This window comes from Ictalurus punctatus, chromosome 20, assembly GCF_001660625.3.
Source record: "Ictalurus punctatus breed USDA103 chromosome 20, Coco_2.0, whole genome shotgun sequence".
NCBI lineage: Eukaryota > Metazoa > Chordata > Actinopteri > Siluriformes > Ictaluridae > Ictalurus > Ictalurus punctatus.
This window is the reverse complement of record NC_030435.2, coordinates 22425227-22450226: the sequence shown is the minus strand read 5'-3', so window position 1 is coordinate 22450226 and position 25000 is coordinate 22425227. Positions and strand designations below refer to the sequence as shown.

At 46.1% G+C, this 25000-nt stretch overlaps 1 protein-coding gene across 22 annotated transcripts in view; it reads left to right on the top strand.

Moving 5' to 3' along the window:
- dlg1b (discs large MAGUK scaffold protein 1b) overlaps window positions 1–25000 on the top strand; it is an 85561-nt gene that overhangs the window by 22757 nt on the left and 37804 nt on the right. For 10 of the 22 annotated variants that reach the window (XM_053673573.1, XM_053673574.1, XM_053673571.1 and 7 more), the window contains 2 exons: window positions 13489–13653; window positions 17164–17250. In XM_053673573.1, coding sequence (XP_053529548.1) covers window positions 13489–13653; window positions 17164–17250 — 252 coding nt within the window. Of the gene's footprint in view, window positions 1–13488; window positions 13654–17163; window positions 17251–18695; window positions 18869–19752; window positions 22236–25000 lie in introns of those variants that run through there. The other 12 variants (XM_053673578.1, XM_053673584.1, XM_053673577.1 and 9 more) reach the window with 4 other exon arrangements.

Genomic DNA, 25000 nt, shown 5'->3' with positions numbered 1-25000 from the left:
TGAGAGTGCTGAAGATGTGATTAATGGTCAGTGTTCTGTGACTAATCAGGGGGTTTAAACTTGAGCTGGACAGAAAGAAACCCTTGAGGGGAAATTTGCCATCTGTGACGGAATTGACTCTTTCCACCCATCGTGGTCAGACTGGGGAACTCCGCTGGTTTTGTCTGATGGTGATGGAGTCCCCTCTATGGCTCTCTCCACTCTAGTCTGTTGTTTTTTTTTGTTTGTTTGTTTGTTTGTTTGTTTCCCCCCTTCAGCTTTCTTAGTCAGAGCGCCACCATGTGACCAACGCAGGGGAAAAAAAACAAACACTACTGACACACACACCGGAGCATTAGAGACTGCTTCATCCTCATACATTACATTGGATATTTAGTAATACTTGATGCAAATGAGTTGAAATTATTCCACGTTATTAATAATACATAAATATTAACATAACATGGTAGATATTTTCCATTAAACAGTAGAAACCAAGAGGTTGAAACATTTGCATTCAACTGCTTCCCTCTACTGGCTTCATAAAGCACTACACGTTTATCCGAGTTCATCTTCATTTCATGCCGTAAGCTTGTCCTTATAGCGTACCTATTGGTTTTGCTCGTTTGCACGTAACCGGTTTGTGATTTCTAGTGATCCTGAACACGCACACTACCAACATTGTAGGTACTTCTCAGTACTCCGTCGCAATTCCATCCCAAGTAGGGTTTGGCGTTTTCGGGCAGTGTTCATGTTCCAGACTTAATGACCGTCCTGTTTGGACGCAGCATATCTAAATGGTCTACACTTGTTTTGCGCTTTTATCCAAAGTGCTTTACACTGTGTCTCATTCACACACACACACTCCAATGGTAGCAGAGCTGCTAACTTGCCATCGGGAGGAACTTGGGGTTCAGCGTCTTGCCCAAGGACACTTCGGCACGTGGAGTCACGCGGGCCGGGGATCGAACCGCCAACCCTACGATTAGCGAACAACCCGCTCTACCACCCGATCCACAGCCGCCCCATATCTGCGGTCCGTCTTTATTTTTGACTCGCTACGAAAGACAATATGCTAATAAGCTGCTTGGACCGAGCCATCTTGTGCAACCTGTTTTAATACAGCAGTGTGATGATACGCCGGGTCATTATCGAAATGACGATATGAACGTTTAATACCGGCGCAACAGTCTGGTTAAATAAAATAATGCAGTTAAACACAAACAAAACAAAGAAATGATGAAGGGGTTTGCGATCCTGTATTACTAACTACCACCACTGGATGGAGCTGTGTGCATCTCCATTTCTGCACGTGTGTGTGTTGCTGCATTAGTGGGTTTGGTGCGACAGTAAAATTACAGGCTCGTCACAGTCGAGTAAAAACGCCACAAGTGCTAGTTAACTCCATGAGGACGGATTTCCGATCCGACCGTACGACACGGCACGTATCGGAGATGCGCTTCTCGAGACTCCTTACCGAAACTTCAATACAATCACGACTGCACGCTCCTCGTGAGGGGCAGGGCGTTCCTCTCGCTGCCGTGCCCTTCCCCTCGTCAGTGGTGCCGAAGCCGCGCTAACGTGCCATCCCGCCGAGGGCTTTCCCCCGTCACTGCCAGGGAATCTTGCACTCGGCCAAACACTACCGAGCGGGAGGGGCTTACCGTAGCGGCCATCAAAACGAGGAACGTCACTGTGTGCAGCTCGTAGGTGTGAAATAAAGACGTTGCTGTGGTTTCCTAAAGTCCTTCATCTACTCGTGACGCAAAAGAGGAAGCAGAATTATCCAAAGAATCACTGGAAATAGGATGCTGCTAGAAAAAGACTGCCGGACCTCGATGCCCTTTAATCAGGCCTGTGCGTGACACATCTCTGAGTCACACGGCAGGGGGAAAAAAAGGCAAAACAGGGTAACTGGTACAAAGAGTGCGCCTGGCTCAGAGAGCGGTGTTAATCCTCTGACCTCATTCTTTTAATAATAAGCTTTATAGCTTAAAATATTTAAAACCACGGCTGATAGGAACTCAGTCATGTGTGGTGCTCCAGATTGAAATGAGATTTTAATGTCCGTTTTAGCATGTCGCACGGTTCATGGCTTTCGGTGAATCTTAGGATTGGTGGAGGGGAGTGGGGGGGGTATATATATCACTCCGTACGAGGGGGTACGGTGAGCACCGACTGATGCATAATCGAACATTTAGAGCGGTCATCGATATCAGTGTGATGTCATTTAGAGCTGTTTTAATGGAAAATTATGCGATGTATTGTGATGCGTGTTAGGATTGTACAAACAGGGAGACATCTTGTTTTCTTTACGTACTGGAACTGAGCACAAAAGCCACGCCTCATATACTGGGAAGCCACGCCTTCTCGACCGAAGCGGTACCGAGACGCAGAAGGCAACGGCTCCTTTTACGAGGATCGCGTCTCGTTCCGTCGCGCCGCATCTTTAACTTTACCGAGACGGACCGGCACAGAGGGGACACCTGCTGCGTCCCGTCTCGCCCGCTACCCGTCCTAAATAGTACCCGAGATCAGAATCGGTACGTCCCGATCGGAACGAGAATCCCGGACGTACCCCGATGGTCTACTGTTTTCGTTAGAGTTTCGAAGTGTGGATCCATGAACACCCCCCCCCCCCCCCCCCCCCCACCCCATCACTAATAACTCCTTGCGCTTTGGTTTGCTTCACCGAATTCATGGACGCATTTCCGAGAGGTGCAAATGAAAAGGTAGAAAAGTAAATCAAGGGAACGGTACGTTGAATAATATCGTGTACGTTCTGTAAGGATGAAGAAACGAGGAGTTTGTCTACGGTGACTGACCGAGCGCGTAACTAGGCAACAACGTTCTCTCTCGTTACGTGACGTGTTCGTATGTCCCGGTACTTGCATACGTACCCTTTGGCTACACGCCGAAAAGTATAGACTTTTTCTTCACAAAAAAAAAAAACGTGTAGTGCAAGTAGGCGAATTGAGACGCAGCAACCTTCTTTACTTTTCTGATTGGTACACCCTCTTTATTTTACTTTACTGGGTCTAATAGGCACGCCTCCTTTACTTTAACCGGGAATTACAGCCACAGAGGCCACACCTCTTTTTTTCCTTTACAGGGACTCTTGGGCTCCTCCTTTACTGGTACAGAGACATTGAACGTGCACCTTCTTTGCCAAAAGCTGCATTACTTCCTAAAGAGGGGAGAAAAAAACAAACAAGTCCATTATGAAGCGTTTCAGTCGTTTTTGCGGTTAACTTTTGGCGTACGTGCTCTATATTTAGTGCACCGAGACTTTGTCTTACGTACTTAGGTGTAGTGCACCATCATGGGTCGTTTCTCAGTGAGGAGCTTTTATACTGTGTTTTTTTTAAGAAATCAGATCTATTGTAGAGAAGTGATTTCGAGGTGTCTAGAGAGGCTGAGAGTGGCGGAGCGTGAACTCGATTCTGCCAGAGCGTTTCTGGCTATTTCTGTCCCTTGGTTCATTTTGTCTCTTATTGTGTAGGAAGAGTCACGTCAAAAGGTCACAGGAAGACCGACCAATCACAATCACCCCCCTCAGTCGTTCTCCGGTTCATGTAAATATACTTGAAGTCCATCCATTATCCCACCTCCCACTCGGAGTGCTGCCGTCACTGAGGATATTTCCTTTCATTCCTTCTCTCTCTCTCTCTCTCTCTGTCTCACGCTGACTCTCGAGATCAGGCTTTTTCGTATTTTGTGCCGTCCGTGATGGTATCCGTGCGCCGATAAACCCCACGCGCTGCCACAGCTTCGTGCTCCTCCCCCACTCCTCTCTTCTCCGCCTCTTTTCTCTCCACACTCACAGCCGCGGCACTCTGTATCTCTCCTGGGGAAAAGAGCCAGCTGCCTCGCTTCCCCGAGAGCTGGACTTCACACACGCAGTCACACACAGGAGCTCGGCATGGCTCCCACGGGGCCGTAACGTAAACGCCTCCAGTCTGACGGACAGCCGTGAGGGAACGACGCGAGCCGGAGGGGAAATCGGCCACAGCGAACACTCTTAAGTAAAACGCCAGAGAACAAGGAGAAGAAGAAGACAGAGAGAGAGAGAGAGAATCGAGGAGAAGTCGCCTGCTGGATGAAGGAAGCAGTCTGGCTGTCCTTTCCTTGGCGCGATGGAGTGATGCGAGGAATGAGGGTGGATGGTGAGAGCGGGGAGCACCAGCAGCAGCGGAGGTGGAGGAGGAGGAGGTGGAGGAGGAGGTCGGAGGGGAAGGAGCAGGCAGCGCTCACGGCTCAGACGCGTCTCCGCCTCCTCGCTGGCCGAAAATGTCAATGAGAAAATGTCTCCCAGCATCAAGAAGCTGGACTGCTTCTCGCCCATGCTGTGCCACTGTAAAGTGGCCTGCACCAACAGCACCATCTCCCTCATGTTCGGCTGTAAGGTGGGTGCACGCCAGAAACCCCAACACCGGTTGCTTGTCTGCTTGTTTGGTTTACCCGTTTCCTAGCTAGGTGACAGACGTGCTTAGAGTCTCGCCTGGGGAGCATTAATTGAGTGCCAACAATGGCAGACTGCTGAGAGGGAAGTCAGAGGGAAACCACAAGCGATCGTGTTGCTGTTCGGTGTCTAATCCTCTTGAGTCTCCACTTAGCTGAGCCTACACAACTTAGATATGTTCTTGCACTCAAAGTGCTAAAAAAAACCCCCAAAAAAAACCCCAAAAACACCAACGTATCTTACCGCAGTATTTAAAACGTGCAGTTTTGCATCGCTCTTAGGCACGTAGTCTCTTAGTAACATTAACACACGAGGTTCAGTGGCACGTAAAGCTGTGAACGCTAGCCAAATTTTAAATCCCGGTAACCAGACTCGGTCAGATTCCTGTGATATCGTCTCGGATGCGAACAGAAGCCGGTACGTTGTCGGAAAAGACACGCCGACGCACTTTCTAGGCGGCCGATTTTAAAACGTTGCGCAACAGCGGGAGAAATTGGGGCAATCCAGTCTGCCATTGATATTGAGATCGGATCATTTTCGTTAATTCCACCCGTCACGGGGTTTTTAGGGTAGGTGCGACTGTGTGCGTCCGGGTAAGACGGCATTTTAAAGATGCAATGTCGATCGTATATGAAGTACGATAATAAAAAAAAAAACGTGTCTACGTTCTGTATTGAGCATCAACTTTATATTAAAAAAAGTTATTACTTGGAGTGAAGGTTAGACGCTAGATGAGGTTTGATTAGCTAAAAGTTGGCGATTATTTCATTCACTTTGTACTCCAGTGCTCCAGGACGACGTGGCCGCGTTCAAATCCGATCCTCCCTTCCTTCGCTCGGTCATCTCCTGCGGGTTTAGTCAACACTCTCCATCCTGCACTAATCGCTCTGCCTTTCATTCAGATCGCACGCGTTTGTTGTCTTTGTCGTTATGACATCGTCCGGTACACCTACACTATATGGCCAACAGTATAAACACACCTGAGCATCGCACCCATATGTGGTTCTTCTCCAATCTGTTGCCTCAACGTCGGAAGAACACAATCGTATAGAACGTCTTCGTACGCTGTAGCGTCACAATCTCCCTGCACTGGAACTAACTGGCCCAAACCTCTTCCAGCATGACAATGCCCCTCTGCACAAAGCGAGCTGGTCTGCCAAGATTGGACTGGAAGTACTCGAGTGTCCCACACAGAGCCCTGACCTCAACCCCACCGAACACCTTTGGGATGAACTAGAACACCGACTTCACCCCAGGCCTCCTCACGTGGCATCACTGCCCGATCTCACTAAAGCTCTTGTAGCTGAATGGACGCAAATCCCAACAGCCACGCCCCAAAATCTAGAGGAAAGCCTTCCCAGAAGAGTGGAGCGCATTATAACAGCCAATCTGGAATGTTCACCAAGCAAATCTGAGTGTGATAGTCAGGTGTGTACAAACTTTTGACCGTATAGTGTCCCATACGGGTGGAGATTGTGGATATATATATATATATATATATATATATATATATATATATATATATATATATATATATAGAGCCTAATTACTGACTCCAGCTCGTGTCAATCCACATTGGCGCTCCATATCCGTGACCACGTGTCGTGTGCATGGTGGAACCTTCTGAAAACCACTCGATTTAATTACTGATCACAGGAGCAGAGAATATCACACACTTCAATGGGATGGAACTGTACTCTCAGTCGTGTCTGTCTGGACGCTCGTCATGTGGGCGTCGCATCCCGCGGCGTCCTCCGCACCACTTTCACCACGACATTATCCTCTTGAATCTCGGAACGAACCGGCTAGTATCCGTCGTTATCCTCTGACCCCGCAGATCGTCTGAGCAGTGCTAGCAAAACAAGTTCGGAATTCATTTCTTTTTTTTTTTAAATTGTAAAACGTCTTTAATTATTGCTAGACTTTTTTTTTTTTTTTTTTTTTTTAAAGAAGAAGAAAGAAATCCTTTACAGTTTAAAATTTCTCATCATGTATATTGTAAAAAGTCTTAAAGGACCTAGAGTATCTACTTGGTACCCAACTCCACGTTATCATAATAATAAAAAAAAACACCTATAATTTCTCTTAAGTTGAATTATATGATGTGTAGGAAGAGTGTTTTTACATTTTAAACGATTGGAGAAAAAAAAAATTGATTTAATTTGCGCTAATATTTAATCGCAGTTTACCAATTTGCATATTTTCCTCCCATAATTTCGTCATAAATACCCTCTCCTTTTTCCAGCCGTGGAGATTTATGATTATTGAGCAGCACAATGTTTATAGTATCCGCTTTTTTATATATATATAATATAAGAAAAGACCGCTTTTCTAACCACTACACTCTATCGGGGATTAAACCGTGCTATTCCACAATAGGGTGTGTTTATATATTTTCTTGACTTTTCCCCTCATAAAAGGGTCAGTTCAATCCTTTATACGCAACCCGTTCTCTGTGATAATGCTGCCAAAGCATTTCAATAAAATACAACCGAGAGACTTTACTTTGAACTTCAGCGTCGAACGTCTCTAGTTCACCTTATAATCCCACTCCGTAAAGACGCACGTTTTTTTTTTTTTTTTTTTCTTTTTCTCTCCTCCCTCTAACTTCCACTGTACTCCATAGCTTTTTATATCCAAAGGTTATAAAGACCTTTTTCTAAATGCACTTGGGATCATTTGTACTTGCAAATGTGAGTGAAGTGCTGTAGTGTTTTTTTTTTTTTTTTTTTTTTTTTTTTTTTTTTTTTTTTTTTTTTTTTTTGGCGTCCTGCCCCGTTTAAGACCGATGGCAGTGCTGGCACAGAGACGGTCTTCCCATGTGACTCCTCCACATCCCGGGTGTCTCGAGATTTCAATCGGGTCTATACAAGACCGGTATTGCCCGATTATTAAATTAACCGATCGAACCGGATAGCATCCAGGCCTCCGTATTACCCGGCGGTCATGGATACACAGCGTCGCTGCCGTCGTTTTTTCAACGCACCGTCTTCAGATTTCGACCGTGAAAAAAGTCGCGCGTCGAATCTCGGCGCCTAAAATCGCTCCCTTTCGTTATTATCTTTGACGTCTTTTCGGTTTGTCCGCGCATCCGTCCGAGAGGCCCGTGAGCGCGGGATCCCAGGGACGAGTGGTCGGATGTAGGATTTATCATTCGCAGTTAACCATCAGATGAACGGATCAGTTTTTGTGACCTTAACTCGGTCTCCTCGACGTCAAAATCATCACGGCGTCGTACAGCATCGACGGCATGCGGCTTGAACCGCATGTAATAGTATTTGGGTTATACGTTTGTTTGTTAAAATTGTTATATCTGTAACACCTGGCATGAAAACCAATCCAGTGATTTCTTCAGAATTGCATCAAGGTTTTTTTTAACACATTTAAAAAAGGAAAAGAAAAAAAGAAAAGAAACGTTCAGTGCACCAGTTCCATATTTTTCCTTAGAAAAAAAGATTGGAAATATATATATCCATTTTTATCTTGGGTAAACGTGGAGGAATGGACACAGATTCTCATCGCAGGATTTAGCCGGTCTGCTATTTACCTGCGACAGGAAACAGAGATAGGCCCTAATTACCAAAATGATTGAATTGCGAGTGTTTTTTTGATTAAACCGAGGCTAATGTGTCCACATGACAGTGATGTACGAGGGATTCTACGCAGCGCATTGGCCTGCTCCTCTGCTAAATACTAATTCCTTCATCAATCGTCCTTTTCTCTCGGGACATGCCGGCCGCATGCACAAGCTCTAATTTTAGCTACGTTGCAAGGCACGAGTTGGATACGGATTCGGTTTCCCCTCCTCTCTCTCTCTCTCTCTCTCTCTCTCTCTCTCTCTCTCTCTCTCTCTTTTTTGGCACGGTGTTGCAATAATGAAACAATAGCGAGAGTAAGCCCCTCTGTATAGGCATGAGCTTTCAGCAGAGACGCCGGGGTAACACGGTCACGGTAGCTGAAGAGCTGCGCTTCGCGCTTCAACACCCTCTCCCTAACGCTAATGAGCCGAGATCGACACTCGCGATGCTTCCATTGTAGATTAAATCTACAGCTGCTTCATCTGTGAGCCAAAGATACATAACATACCGTCACTGGTTCGGTGTTGGTTATATCCGCAGCACCGATCTTTAGCTACAACCAAAGAGCTACCGCTTTTGTTACCACTGAAAACAATCGTAGGTTCACCATGTGAAAAATTGTCCATATTTCTACTGCGTAATGCTTAAAAAATCTTATTCAGTCCAAATGCCTTTTTTTTTTTTCCAGTTGCAGATTTCTGAATGTTTATATATTTACTTTTGAATCTTAAATCACACCCTTGATAGCCAGTCGACACAGACCGACAGACGTTTATATCGACGTTCGCGTTAAATCTGTACGGTGGTGGTTGTTTAACCTTTATGGAAGGAGTCTCCAGTGTCAGGGCTTTGTAAGAGTCTGTAAGTTTGCATCATGGGAAAGTCTTCAGGACTGACCAGTTAGCCATATCCGGTTTCTCAAAACATGACGAGCTGAATCTTTTTTTTTTTTTCTTTCTTCTAATCGTCAAGAGAAGTAGGAAAAAAACAAACCAAAAAAAAAAAAAAACGTACATGAGGACAGGAACTTGCTCGTTTCATAGACGTTACAAAACATGAAATAGAACTGTAAACGGATATAACGTGTACTCTGTGGTTCTTTAGTTAGTAAACACGACATTGTTTATCCGTACAAGATTCCGTGGAGTGTTTTTATTTTTTTTATATTTTATTTATTTATTTTTTTTTGTGCGAATGCTGCAGTCAAAATTGTATTTTTTCTCCAAAATCTGCGACGTAGTTTTCGGAGAAAACGGTACAACGGTAGCAAATGAATGGCGAGAGAGTCTGAGAATTTTCCTGTTTTATTCGTCCGTCTCGAACCGGCGGTCAGACGTTCTCGTCGTCGCGACGCGTCTCGCTTCAACAGGCGGACACGTATGCCCAAACCACTAGCGCTTTTGCTAACCTTTCCGTAACATTAGCAGCGTTTTATACGCTCACGGCGGTCGAGAGGGAACGTGTTGCGGAGTAAATTTAATAGTGACGTGAATAGTTTTACTGACTTTTACCGTAAGTGACGTACACTGGGTGCGTCACTACATCTGTGGGTAGTCATTCTGATGTTTACGTTTTCTTTCAAAGATCCGTCCCTCCGATAAAAGTTGCCGTTTTGTTGTAAATATTTCTGTAAAGGTAGAAATAAAGCACCACTAGGTTATATTCGTAGTGTCATTCTCATATTCATTATCGTGGCCACGCACAGTCTGTTCAGTCAGCGTTGGATCCCCCGCCCCTGAGGAACTCCCTGCACGTCCCCGGTTGACCTACAAGAGACCGTTTTCTTGAAAACGCTAATTGTTCAGAGCACACGTTTTTTTTTACGTGTTTGTCCTTCAGTCGGTTTTAAACTAGGACACGTCTGCATCCGTTCATGGTTAGTTTTGTTTCTCACAAGCGTTTTCGTTTCGATCATTTTTTTCTTTCCCGTCCGACAAGCCGAAGGACGGTTAGCGTACGTCAGCAGGAAGCACCTGTCCTTCTAGAACTCTCTCTTGTTTTGAGCTCTGATGCTGGTGGAATATTCTCCCTGGGTCATTTGGAAGTGTGGGCAGTGAGCTTTTTACTGAATCACTTCCAACTCCTAATGGCGTAGGAGCAGGTGGCGTGTCATTATTTTAATTCGGTTTTAATTCTCCCTCTTGACGCGCACGAGGTCCGGGTTTCGCTAAGCTTCTGATTCTGGATTAAACGGTAAAGTTGTACGGATTCTGACAGGACTCATCCACGTTTAACTCCCGACCGAGGTCGTGTCACGGCTTATATACGTGCTCTTACGGCGTACGTACGTGCCGGAACCCGCGACGGTTTGAGCGCTGAGCTACGAGGCAACGCCGAGTGGTTGTGGTTGCCTGGAGATCCTCCTCCTCCTCGTGTGCTCATCAAAAGAAGACGATCTACCATTTCTCTCATGATCCCGTGTTTATCACGTTTGGCCGAATGACCTTAAGGCCTCGTGTTTGGCTCTCTGGGTTATAGATTTTTCTATAGATCTATTTGGGTGAAAAAAAATAAGTTTGGGTGTAACTATAAGAAGTCTGTTTGTTTGTTTTTGCATCAGACAGCGTGTAATTTCCGATCTAGATTTGGAATGTGTAGGAAAATGTAAATGAGCTTTAACTAGCATGACGCGAATCTGTAGAGAAAACTCGTCAGTAGGCCGGGAACCCTGTTACCATGGCAACCCCAACCATCGCCTGGTTGTACAGGGAACGACTCATCAGATATACACACACTCACCGGCGTCAGATTATACCACTGTATTACTGGGGGGGGTTAGAATAGGATGTTTTTTTTTTGTTTTGTTTTTTTTGTTGATTTTATCATTACCAGAGCTCTCCAGAGTAAGGAAGGGAGGGGGGGATTTGGGGAAAAATATGTGACCGTTTTTCACTCACCGAGCATTAAAAAGCATAGAAAGGATCGTTTTAGCATCTAATACGGTTTTATTTTCACAAGAGAGAAAAACGAGCTTTTTTTGTTTTCAACTAGGTATCTTCTTCGGCCGAAAGCGCTCGGGCCCCCTGATCGGCTCGTGGTAGTTTTTCGTTATTCAGCGTGTACGGTTATCGTGCATTATCTGTCAAGCATATGACACGCGTATCTCATTTTCGTTTCTCATCCGAAACCACTACCGCTAAACGAGAAGAAATGAATATGCACGTCCCGTATAAAGAGCTGACGAATATCCGCGGCGTGTCCGCCCGCGTACATGATTCGCTGTCGAGTAACGCAGGAAGCACGGCGCAGCGTAGACTTGATAACAGCTCGTCACCTTTTAAAGGGGTCGCGCTGCGTGTTTTGCTTTAAGATTATCATAAATTTAAGGATTACCCGGCGGGTCTCCCGTGCGTGCGGCTCTCTCGCGTGTTTCAGCGGTGTAAGCCCCGGAGCTGAAACATGAGCACACGATGCCGCAGGCAATCCGTTTACTCGTTAATGTCTCGTTCCGTTCTAGAACGCTTTGACCGACGTTACTACTTGGGGGTGGGGGGGGGGTAAATAATAATAATAAAAAATTTAGATGTAAATTAAAACGGATCTCATTTTCATCACTGCATATTTGACATGCATTATTCAACATCTCCAGGGACGATAAGTGCAGGTTTCCATAATCTGTTTCTCAGGCGTTTTCATCTCCATTTCAGATCTTTCTGAATGTTTTTAAGCGCAAGCTGTCAAACCACTTTCTGCCGTGATGGTGGTTGTGGGGGGGGGGGTTATACAATTGTGTATAACCAAACCTTAAAGCCAAGTCATGGCAAGCATGAACAACAATCATATGTCTGTTATTTAATACATGCAAGGCATGTCATGGCAAGCTTAAAGAACATCCATATGTCCATTACTTACTACATGCAAGCCAAGGATGTACTGTAAAGTGCTTGTCAGATAAAGGCCAAAGTATCTTAAGAGGTAGAAGTCATTCTGTACCAAGACTTCTGAGAGTTTCCAATAGTTGCTGAGACTGTGACTCCTAGTCTACCAAGTAGACATACACTAGGATTAGGATAGACATTATCTGGTAAATGGGAAGCTTTGGTTGAGTCATGTTTAAACATCTGCAAATATTCTTAACCAAACCTTACAGGCATGTCATGGCAAGCATGAGCAACAATCATATGTCTGTTATTTAATACATGCAAGCCAAGGATGTACTGTAAAGTGTTTGTTAGATAAAGGTCAAGTATCTCAAGCGGTAGAAGTCATTCTGTACCAAGACTTTTGAGAGTTGCCAATAGTTGCTGAGACTGTGACTCCTAGTATACCAAGTAGACATACACTAGGATTAGGATAGACATTATCTGGTAAATGGGAAGCTTTGGTTGAGTCATGTTTAAACATCTGCAAATATTCTTAACCAAACCTTACAGGCATGTCATGGCAAGCATGAGCAACAATCATATGTCTGTTATTTAATACATGCAAGAGAGTTGACAATAGTTGCTGAGACTGTGACCCAAGGTCACAAGGGAGGGGGGTGTTTATACTTCTGCGATGATGTGACACAAGAACGAGCCGATGTATGAAAGCTAAATTAATGAATGCAGTACAATGTGATTTGATGTAGAAAAAAGTTTTCATTAAAGAAAAATAGCCTTGAGGAGTATGAGGTGATCGTGTCTTTGCTGAGACTGATTGGTCCGGAGGCCACGCCTCTCCCGAGACTCACAGATACAGATTCCATTACTCCTACACTGGGACTGACATTCATACAGGCCACACCTCCTACACCGGGACTGACGGGTACAGAGGCCACGCCTCTTTCACTAGCCTTAACATAAGGCTCCGTCCACGTTAATCCGGACGGATCTGAAAACCTCGTCTTTGATTTTTTTTTTTTTTTTTTTTTTTTTTTTTTTTTTTTTTTTTATAAAACACACCGTCCGTCTTCGCTGGCGTTTTCAAACGTTCGTACCGAAACGGCCGAACACGCTCACGTCCCGACGTGTGAAGCTTCGGCCTGCGCCGTTTCCGTCGGGCGTTTTATTTAAGGTCGTACAAAGCGGCATCGATGTTTAACGGAGCCACCAACCTGGATAGCATTCACGACAGCTGCAGTACAGCATCGTCCACCATCTTGTTTGTGTCGAACAGGTCACGTGACCGAAATACGTCACCGTTTCTGAATCTCTCTGAAAACGAGAATTCTGCGTTTTCAGATTCGTCCAGTTGTGGGGGAGAGCGTTTTTCGAAAAGCTCCTGGACGAGAACGGTGTCTCGGCGTGGACGGAAACGATGCGTTTCCGCGTGTGTCCGTATCAACGCGGACGTCGTTTTAACGCGGGACGGACGGGCGCGTGGACCGTTCCACTTTCACGCCGACTAATTCAGAGACCACACCCCCCCCCTTCGTTTAGATTGACCGTCGGAGAGGCCACACCTCTTGCGAGGCCTCATGCGTCTGATGGGTACGGAGAACACGCCTTCTGTCCTTCATGGTTTCCTCTTTTTCCGTTTCCTCCACAGAAGTACAAACACCACGATGAGGACGGGTCTCCCGAAGAGCAGAGCTCGCCTCCGCTCACCGACGAGACGCCAGGCCCCGAGCTCGTCCAGGTGGCCGAGAAGAACATCTCGCAGATCGAAAACGTCCACGGCTACGTGGCCCAGGCGCACATCTCCCCCATGAAGGTAAAGCTCTAACCCCGACTCAGCTTTTCTCACACACGCTCCTTTCCCAGCATCACTGCCATCCTGTTTATTTGTCCACCTCACATTATGTAGATGTTCCCACGCCATCCACACAGACACGCACACAGCCACACACTCACTCGCTGCCTCTCCTGCCGTGCATGGTGTAAAGAAAAGCTCACAGGCCCAGTGCCAGTTTTGTATCGTCAGCCTTTTTTTTTTTTTTTCTTTCTTTTTTTTTCTTTTTGTCCCCACAACACTGAAGCCTGACGAAAACATGCTGCGTAGTCTCCGAGCCGAGCTCTTCAGCAGGGACGACGGTTTCGCCGCAGGGAGTCTCGATCCCCAAAGCAGCTCTGTATATAGGGCACGTTTTTCTTTAACCCCCTCGCGGGTGCAGCACATGTGGCATTATTAGCAAAGCACAGATAATAACAGGGGAAGTTGCAGAGAGCACACATCTGAGGAAGGCTCTGAGCTCTGAAATACACACGTTTACGTGTCATCAGATCGATCGCGTTGCCGAACAGTGATGAGATTTGGTCTATTAGCATGCGCTGTACAGATGGAGAGTACAAATTAATAATACTAAAAAAATCTATTAAAAACTGTATAATGAAATAAATAAATTAATTCGATCAGGTATTTACAAAATGCGGTATGTATTTACCCGATCAGCCAAGACATTCATTATTTCCCCTCTAATCTAAGCGGACGTTTCTTTTATTTATTTATTTATTTATTTATTTATTTATTTATTAATTATTTTTTTTCCTTCCAGTTTGGTTTTACGTTTTTATTTCATTTACATGAAATGTTACAGCGTATACACGTACACTACCCATCTAAGGTTTAGACACACTCATTCTTTATTATTATCTTTCCCTCCCGTTTTAGAATAATAATAATAAAGTGATCAAAACTCTGGAGTAACACGAATGGAACTACGTGAATTATGTCGTGATAAAAAAAAAAAAAAAATCCCAACTAAATCAAAATAATTTTTTTTTTCGTCTTCAAAGTCGACGCCGTTTTTACCCTTTTTAAAAAATTAAAAATTTTTTTTTTTTTACATTTCCAGAAATGTATTCTCGGCGTTTTCTCGAGCGATTTCTCGAGGAATTTCCCTGAGACGATTTTCACACGGTATTAAAGGAGTCCGCGCCGACGCCGCACTCTCCTCGGCCGCTTTTCGGAAATATTTCCCTCCGAGTCGTCCGTCCTGTAAATAAAATGCTCGTTTTAGTCTAACGGAACAAACGGATTTGTCGGGACGGTTATAATTTTTTTTTTTTTTTTTATCTACGGCACCGATTTCACACGTTTTAATCGCGCACCTTCAGATCAAAAGGTTTTTAAGATCGTGAGAAACGGTTCAGTCGGGTGTCCACAAACTTTTGACCGTATAGTGTATACTTACGCATTTTTAGCTTTTTTTTAAAAAAAGAAAGGAATAAAAAACGAGCTTCGCCGTAACGTGCTGTATACGACGACGTCTCCGCTTTAAAGACAGTGACCGAGCCCGACTCTGAATGTTTGTGTGAAATCTCTGAGGCGTTTTACTCAAGGTGAACCGCAGTCACGCTTCAGTATGCTAACTGAACAGCAGAGTGATTGGGTGTTCGAGGAAGAGGTGTGTGTGTGTGTGTGGACATTTAGGACATTTACGAGCGCTCCTCCCGTGGTCGTCGTGCTCCGGTGCGCCCCTCTGCTTTCAGATTTATGACTCCTGTGCTCTGGCGCGACTCGGTGCTAACAGCACACGCACGATTCATGCCTGCCACCTCTCATAACTCTCGGCTCACCGGTGTAAACCTGGTGAACTCTTACCTCACACGCGGTCCAGCTAAAGTCACGTTATTAGCCGCCGCTCGTCCTTTTTCTTAACTTACGTTCACGCTGGTTTTTGTGAACGACACGAAGCCCGGACATTTGATATCTGAGATTTTCACACTTTAGGCATCAGGATGCGACGAATCCAGACGATTGGCTCGGACGCTTCCTCAAACCGATCCCGCGGCGGGCGCGGTCCGACGTTTCTCCCCTCCCAAACTCGCGACTTTATGTTCCGACCGTTCAAATCGGAGGAAAGAGTCCTAAGCGCGGTTTCATCTCACGGTTTCACCATTTCCAAAGCCTCGCAAGTTAGTACAGTAGTCTGAGCGTTTCATTTGACTAGACAGACTAAACGTCTGCCCCACCGTTCCTCCCCCTACCCCACACCCGCAATCTAACTTTGTGTCTCATTGCTCAGCGTGATTAAACGCCTCAGGTGCTCCCGCGATACGTAGAGTATATTCGCAAAGCCGCGCATTAGAAAACAAGCCGTTATCACTGGTCGTGATTAATCACCTGCCATCATCGTTTGTCACAAGATGAATCGGGTGTGTGAGGGAGACACTTCTCCAGGAGAGCAGTCGTCGTGAATCCACGCCGTGATCACGACACGAACAGAGCTTTAGCTCCACCTTTTGGATTCTTCATGTAGTTGCAGCAGAGCCACGCTTTAATACTGTAATACTCGGAACCGGACCCATAACCTTTCCTGTGTACGATTTATGTTTTGATATTGTAAGTATTAAAGGTTTGATCATTTACCCATACAGGTTTTCTTCACATTTTTAAGATGAACTCTTTGTTTGGCATTTATAACGATTTGGTTCGATTAATATTCTTTTTATTTATTTATTTATTTTTTAAAACAATGACGTTTAGTCAATCGATAGCGGCTGCAGGTTCTGCGTGGGGGAATATCTGAAAACGGCCGATCAATAACGACCGGTCTGTTTCGTTCTACAACGACCCGGACAATTCGAAAACGTCCTGGAAATATTAGCGAGGTCCCGGAGAGGTGTCTGGGGGGTCAGTTAAGCGTCCGATATCGAACGCGGCGAACGTACTGACGTTCTGTGTCTCGTGGATATGGAAAAGTAAAATGTTTGACATCATGTACTGACTCGGGTTTGAGAACACCTTTTTGAGTGGGAATTCCACGTCGAAGGGGCTTTTTATTTATTTATTTATATATTTTTTGTGTGTTTTTTTTTTTTTTTTTTTTTTTTTTTTTTCTTCCTAGTCCGAGGTCAGGAAATTCAGTGTTAGGAGCTTTAGTGGGGCGTGTTGTGTATTAGCTGTCAAATTCTCCACGATACTACTGTGCTGCGGGCGGAATGAAATCTCCTTCACTTTTAGGAGTGATCAGATTTGCTAGAAATTGACTTCCGAGGCGAAGAAAAGGAAACGTATCAGTTTAGAAAAGTGTCAAAAATGATCGTTATTTTTAATCACGTTAAAGGTTTCCCCTCGCGCCGCCGCACACATTTTCCAGAAGCGCAGAATTCCGTCCTGTAATCCCGTCCTCGCCGGTTTCATGTAGCCTCGGCATCCTTCGTTATCGCCGTGTCACGTCCCGCCCCTCTAACGATCTCCTTCTGAACTGTGAGCTCTTCTGAAACGCCTGCTCGTGTGTTGTGTGATAAGCTGAGTTACGTTGCGTGCCCCTCCCTGTAGGTTGAGTCTCTGGAGTGCATCTTCGACGGGCCGCCCGCGGTGGCGAGCGAGGAGAGCCCTCTCCTCAGCCCCTCCACCCCGTACCAGGTAACACCCTTAGCTGAAAACTTAGCCACGGGAACTGGATGCAGCCATCACTGTGTGCGGCAGTGGAGTCTGATGTCGTGTCTCGTCACGTGGTCGTGCTGTCGTGTGGCTGAGCGAAGTCGTGTTGGCGCAGACGCAGGCTGTGTGTCAATGCTAGATGGCGCAGTTCCCGACGCGCATGACTTTCTGTTGTTGTTGTTTTTGTTTGGTTATATACTGTGTGTATACATGTCTGTCTGAGAAGCTTCTGGCCACCAGTGGTCGCTTCTTGCTGAATATGGAGCGGATCAGTGCCGCACAGGAGCATTTGCTTCTCACATGCATGGCTGGACTGTGTGTGTGTGTGTGTGTGTGTGTATATGTATGTTTTCAGTGTTAGGACGTGTGAATGTTCCTCAGGATTATACAGTTGTGATGATGGATGAGAATGCTGTAAATCAGTAAGCACACCATTTGACGATGGGGGTATTTCATTTGGCATCGAACGTTTATTAGATCAATAAAGAGTTGTTAAAATGACTAGCTTCACTATCATCAGCTTCACTTTCACTCCGGAGCTGCCTCCCGTTTCTTGTCAATGACGTCAGCTCCGATACATCTTCCTCCCCCACCTCCCCACCCCCCCAGTTCCAGTTGCTGAGTAGAACGGATAAGACCCCAAATTAGAGAACGCATTAGCAGGATGATGCGTCAAAGGCGAAAGAGATGAGACGGACTCGCCGGTCCGCAGCCTCCGGACGGATCTGAGGGGAGCATAAGACGAGGTCGGGCTGTGAGCACGAATAGGACACGGCACGCTTCACGAGGCGGCGCTCGGACACGCCGACCGGCGTGGACTACGGAGAACTTAATAGCGTCAAAGCGGACCGAATCTGCAGTCGGACGTCTTCCGAGTCTCACTCGAGGCGAGTCGGGTGTCCAATCTAGGTCTGGTCTCACGCTTCCTGCTGACTCATTTGGAGCGTTTCGAAGAGGCAAATCAGCTGCTCTGCCCCGAGCTCTGAGTGGACCTGTGTGTGTGTGAGAGAGAGAGAGAGAGAGAGAGATGTGGTTTGGAAGTGAGAGAGGAGAGAGGGAGGTGAATAAAGCAGCGTTTTAAGGATCGAGACGTTGTAAGGAATCTCTCTCCTGCTCTCCTGTTTATCTCCCTGACTTTCAATCTCACTCGCTCTCTTGCCGCAGCAGCAGTGTGCGTCAAACAGCCACTGCCTCTCTCTCTCTCTCTCTCACACACACATACACACACACTCTCTCTCTCTCTCTCTCTCTCTCTCTCTCTCTCTCTCTCTCTCTCTCTCTCACACACACACACACACACATTCTCTCTCTCTCTACTCATCACAGATTCACATAACCTGAGAGAGGTTTTTTTTTTTTTTTTTTTTCTTCTTCTTCTTCTTGTCTCTGATGTACAAGTCGTGCAAAAGCAGTCTTTGAGATGCCTGCGTAGGGAAACAAAAGCCCGGACTATCGAGCCGTGCATCGTCGGAGCACGAACCCTGCACTCGCGTCCGAACCCGAGCCCACAATGCTCAACTCTGTGTGGTACGCCAAAAAGATGGGCCGACGCATCATGGGCACCCTGAGGAGAACCAAGAGACTGCATCTGCACTTGTTGGTAAGTCCGGACCGTGCCAGGAGCCAATCACACGTTCTGTGTTGATGTTTTGATGGCGCGCGCGCGCGCGTGTGAAGGTATTCGACTGTATCGTCATCTGTTGCATCTAATACTTTGCACGCTTTCGATTTATGGCTCAGGGGGATGAAATGTCTGATCGGCAGGAAGCCTGGCATGCGTTTATAGTCTGGTTATGCGCTGATGGAGCAGTGGTGCGTCATTTCACGGTGGTACGTCATTGCAAGCAAAAAGAAGAAAACCCGATACCTAATCTTTTTAAAAAAAAAAAACAAACAAACAAAAAAAAACACTTTTTTTTTTCCCCCTCTAAAATCTCATTACCAGTTCATTCGGAAAGCGAGCGCTTTTTTACGGGCTGTGTTGCAGCGGCTGTGTGTGATGATGGTCTAATGGAAAACGTGGAAGCGCATACCTCTACCCCCTGCTGCCTGGCAACCTGCGTGCTCGTGTCATGCAGCACACACACACACACACAAACACACACACAGTTGCTTGCTAAATGAGTCCCATGTTAGTGATGCGAAAAAGATTGCAGCGTTTCCTCAATAATGATTAAAAAAAGTAATAATCTGCTGCGTCTGTCGCGCAAATACCTCCGCCGTCTGTCGCCGTGGATACGTACGTAATTAACGGACGCGTCGCTCGTGTAAATCGTGATTAAACGTGATCTTTAACGCGCTGTTGGTTTGATCAGTAGATAACGCAGCTCTCGAGAGCTAATTTTTGTACACAACGATTTCCCCCGAAATCTTTTTTTCTTTTTTCTTTTCTTTTTTTTTTCTTTTTTTTTTTCTTTTTAACTTGATTTAAGGAGCAAAATTCCTCCATCCTTAGAGTTCGGAGTTGTTTAGCGGTCAGTCCGGAGATGAATCGAATTAAACTTGTCTCCTTATGGACTATAGTGAGGGGGTAATGGGAATCAAATCGGATCATATTCATAGGCAGTTTATGAAAACCGGCTTTCCGTAGAATATTTCACGACCGGCTTTTATTACCCGGATGCCGTCCGAGTCCGGACGGCAACCGATAAAGAGGACCCCCACTCTTTATCGGAACGCGTTAAATGTGTTTTATATCGAAATGTTTGTGGTGCTAATTTGTTGTATTGTTGCTCCTGTGAGCCGCTGGCGGTTGTGTGTCGCTCTGATGTCATTGGGGGACGTCGGTCTTGCTGTCACAGTCACGGTGGCGTTCAATAGGAGGAAAAGTTCAGCAATCTCTAACGTAAGTAAGAACGATCGGGTTTCAGCTCCTAAAAACAAACGACCAGGAGCTCCCTTTCTCACTCACCGTTTTTCCCAGACAAGTTCCACCATAGAAGTCGGTCCGAAAGGTCCGGGACGGCCGTACGGCGATACGGCGCGGTCCTTCCGAAGTATGGAAGACCCTTCAAGCTAAAGAGCGCGACGACGTTGACGGCAGTATTCGCATGAAAGTTTGCAGATGAGGAGGTGAGAGATCTGGACTTTAAAACAAACAAACAAACAAACAAACAAAAACATCGTTCAACTCATTACAAAAGAAATCTCGGACGGCTGGAGATCACGTTAATTATTATAATTAATAACACGCACGTCAGAAAGCGCTAACGGCTCGATGAGCCCCCCGAGGAGTGATCTGCAGAGCCTGGGAAAAGATTTCAGCCATCAAACCCCGGTCGATTCTAACAGGTCCACTGGGGTGTCCAGCTTTGCGATCTCATTTTCCCCTATTTTTCCCAGGGTCATGCTGTTCCTTCCATCTGCTCTTGCTGCTTCTTCTTTGCTGGCACCGATGCCCAGTGCTGCAGTGTGGTGGTTTAATTGTCAATTAGGAAGGTGACAGACAGGACGGCTTAGCTCCAAGGAAAGGCTGTAAACGGGTTTTGCAGGGATCTCATTTGACATGCACACAGTATGTTCAGGGGTAATTGGGGATGTATTATTGATGGCGTGCCATGTCTGTCATCAGGGTTTTATCCTTACAGCAGATGAAGAGATGCTCGGCACTTGTTTCGATTGCCGTCCCCCGGATTCATAGTAATAAAGTGTTAAAAATGATTCAGTACCAGCCGGAGGTCCTAGGTTTAACTGTTTGGCTATATTAAAACATCTGGAGAACCACTTTTCCAGATTGCTCGAGTATACCCGACATCATACGCAAGCCTGTACTTTGATGCCTGAGCGATGATGATGATGATTTTTACCGAGTACACTAATAAACATGTCAGCGTATGAAGCCGAGGGGCGTGTTTACTGAGGCGTAGCTGCAGTCCAGGAGACCGGAGCCTGAGCAGGAAATCCTGCTGGCTCTCTTAGATGTGGGAGCTGTTGCCATGGCTTTGGCTCCCTCAGGAGTGGAAGCAGAGCCTTGTGACAAAATTACCCGACCCATCCGACACCTGTGGCACATCTCCAGAAGAGCCTTGCCGGAAAAGGTCCCCTCGGATAAGGCGGCAGCGTTTTGTAGACCGAACGTTAGGGCTACGAACTCGTACAAGCACGGCGGAAGCCTACCGACGATCCGGATTGCTTTTAGGACGTTCTGTTTATGAAGGTTTTTGTTTTTTATTCATCTTGTACCATCCGTTCGGTCTGGGGTTGTGTCTGTCGTTTGGCTTTCTGACTCGAGTTGAACCCGGCGCAGCGAGGAACGGAGTCGTCTGCTGTAATTCAATTGCTGGCCTCCACATTTACAGTTTGATTGATGTTTGTTGAGGGACACACGGGTATTACTATAGCAACTGAGAAAGATCGGCTGTCAGTTCTTGATGAGTTCCACGATTGATTCTTTCTCCTAGCGTGTCATCACCAGCTATTCATGAAACATAGCCGGTTTGTACGAGAACTGGTACTCTTGAGTAGATATTTCCTCTCTGGCTCGACTTTCGGCAGGAAACGTTTGTCCGTGCCGTATCTGGACCGTTGGGTGCGGCTTAGTGGGCGTGCGGGAGCCTCTGAAGGATCCCGGGGTCACGAGGACATTGCACAGATGAGACCACCAGATACAGCCCAACACAGGAAGCCGCTTTCATAATTAAGGAAATTGTTCATAAACGCGCTCATTCCCCCTTTGCCTTGGGCTAGATTTGTGTTCGTCAGTGCAGCGCTCTGGATTGTGGATCAGAGCGCATTCACTGGTGATGAACTACATCTTTGGTGGGAATGCGTTGTACTCTAGGGGGAGTCGTGGCGGGAGCACCAGCTCAGCCCATGGCAGCTCGGTGGGACCGAGACTTCGTCAGTGGTCCATGCGGAGCTCCTGCGAGGAGCCCGCCGAGCCCAATCCATCTCGCTGGCGCCGCATCCTCAACATCCTGACTCGCCTCAATGCCTTCACTAACTGCGTCATAGCAAGAGTCAACCAGGTAAGATGCTAATAATGCAGGATGCGACACGAAAGAACAACCAAAGGGCACGGAAAACGATCTGGAGAAACAGTTTCGCAGGACCTCGTTAATCCTCTGCGCGTGTTTTATATGCAAGTACGATTTCTAATCTTGAACCCAGTAGTCGTATTGTTACACTTATCTCACTACCCCTGTGTTCTTTGATTATGTGCGTTATATCTCAGGAGGCTCCTTTGAATTGGTCAGCGAATCGGTCGTACCTATTTCACAGCTTTAGCTTCGACGTCAAAGGCGGCGAGACGCGGATCGTACTCCCCCATCAGTCGCTACGGCGTTGCCTCGGAGAATTCGGATGTGTCGCCGTTGTTGGTAGAAGCACATAGTCATGTCGTGTGACGTTTCCTTATTAATTTCCTTCTCGGCACTCTGTGAGCGAGACATCGGTTATAGTTTTGTGTGTATTGTAGAAAGACGGTGGCAAAGCTGTTCCACTATCCATTAGACAAATCTGACACTCTTTTATAATAGACCTAAATCCGGAGCCGTTTCAAGGTCGGAGAAATGAAGGCCATAGCGTTTCAGCACGTAATTCTTTCCACACGGCGTCCTCCGGTTTGAGAGTACCCACCCCTTAAAATCGTTTTCTGCCGGCTGAACGAACCTCCGATCGAATAAACTTTAAGGAACCTGACCACCAGCATAAAGCCAAACTCGACACTATGCGGTTTCCCACAGCGCTGTCCGTGCACTGCGTCCCTTCTCCGATGCTTCTCGCTTTGGAAAGGCGTTACTGGATTTCATTTTCACTGGGTCTGGACTGAATAAAACTTCTAAAATCATGCCTTCCTGTTTGGTCTGGCTGAGCAAGTGTTTAACCAGCTCGATAGGGACAGCTCGCACGATTTGATCACGTTTTATCGGTTCTTCCCAGGCGTCTTGCTTGAATCACGCAAGACATCGTCGTAAATAGTCGTAGTCTTGCGTATCGCGACGTCGGCCGCTATGAGTTACGAGTATCTTACAGAAAGGATGCTGCTTCATTCGCCAGAGTTGTCTCCTAGTTTTGTCGATCATCCAAATCGTTGGGTATGAATCATTTGATTTGCCTTCATTCATTTGCCTTACTAAATGTAAATTCCTGCATGTAAATCGTTAAATGTAAATTTAGTGTTCCCTACCGTGATACAGGTCTGTGCACACAAGTGGAGGGTTCACACTTATCTAAAACCCGTGCAAGGTGCAACGATATTTCGAACGACTCGTTACGCTAAGTACATTTCTGAGTCCTTTTATGTACCTCGCCAATGTATTCATGTCGACAGTCGAACTTGTACATCAGTAATACTCAAATCTTTCTTATTCGGGTCTTTCCGGGCAACCGAACCGAATTCTTAACCTCTGACCGCGTTCTATTATTTACTTCTTATCCTTCTTCTTCGATCTCGCCGTTCTGTTGTGATATTCGGCTTAGCGCTCTATCGGTGACTTCGAGTCTAGCGGAGTACATTCTTGTAACCTTTTCATAATCATCTCACCGAAGATCCCCGTGCCCTTCGAGCTAAAGGTTAACGACTTGAGAGGCGGCGTAAAATGTCTGGTCTCGGCGTCCGTGCCACTAATCTACGTGCAACATTCGATTTACGCGTAATAACGCCTTGGGAGCTGCTAAATCCTGTTAATATTCTCAAATGATTCATGACGGCTGGGGTAATACTAGGACTCTGTTATCCAACACGCATAACTTGCTGAAACCACCTGACCAATACCTCTTTGCTGGCTTCAACGGCGTATTTACCATAGGCACCATAGATTTGATTCTTATAAGACCAGGTGGTGTTAATCTCCCTTCCACAAAGCTTTTAAACATCCGCCTGCCTTCCATTTGTGCTTACGTCATGGATAGTATTAAGAAGTAAGTCCCATCTTGTATAGAAACTTTCAACCAGTTCACTTTTTAATCCCGGACGTCGGGATATACCCGGTAATTGTTCCGTAATATCTTCTCCAAATGTTCCTTCAGAATCTCAGAAGCTGCTCTGATTTAGTCGACAAAATTAAAAGAAAATCGTAGCACAAGCTAGCATCCTCGGGTGCACCATCAGTAAGGCATAATTCGACACAGTAATATTTCCTCTGCTTGTGTGCTTGGTCTGAATGCCTCTAGATGGCGCCGGAATTGTATTATTTGCTGAAGTGAAACGGACTTCCAAGAGCCTGATCCTAATCCTCATCATGTCTTAATTTATATTCTCCCACTCACATTAAGCAGTGTACGAACATGCAAGATATGAGATCCGAATGCGGTGATGCCACTCGAACATTCAACAAATATTCCCCTAACGGATAGTTTGGTTTGGGGAAACGCTCATGGCAGTTCTACCTTTTTAGATCTGTTCTGCAAGGTTTGTCGTTTCAACCTTCAAGCGTACACAAGGCTAAAAATTCAACCTTGTCTTCCAAAGGCTCGTCAGACCCAGACCCACTTATTCTCCGGTCCAATAACTCGAGCCGTCGCGTCAACGCCATCTCGGCCGTCGCTGTATTATTTATCTCTCCGTTCATAATTTACTCGGCGTAAATAGCCTTTGGATCCACACACGGTGACGAGCCATCTGTCAGGAAGGCGCCGACACTGCCGAGAATTAGTTGTTTTTTAGGATGTGGTGCTCAGATGAGCACGGATACCTGAATGAAAATGGTTCGAAATTCGAAAGCGGTTCAGAGAGGCTTCGATTTTTACATATTCTTTCATGGTGAATGAGTAAACATGTCTTGAGGGAACC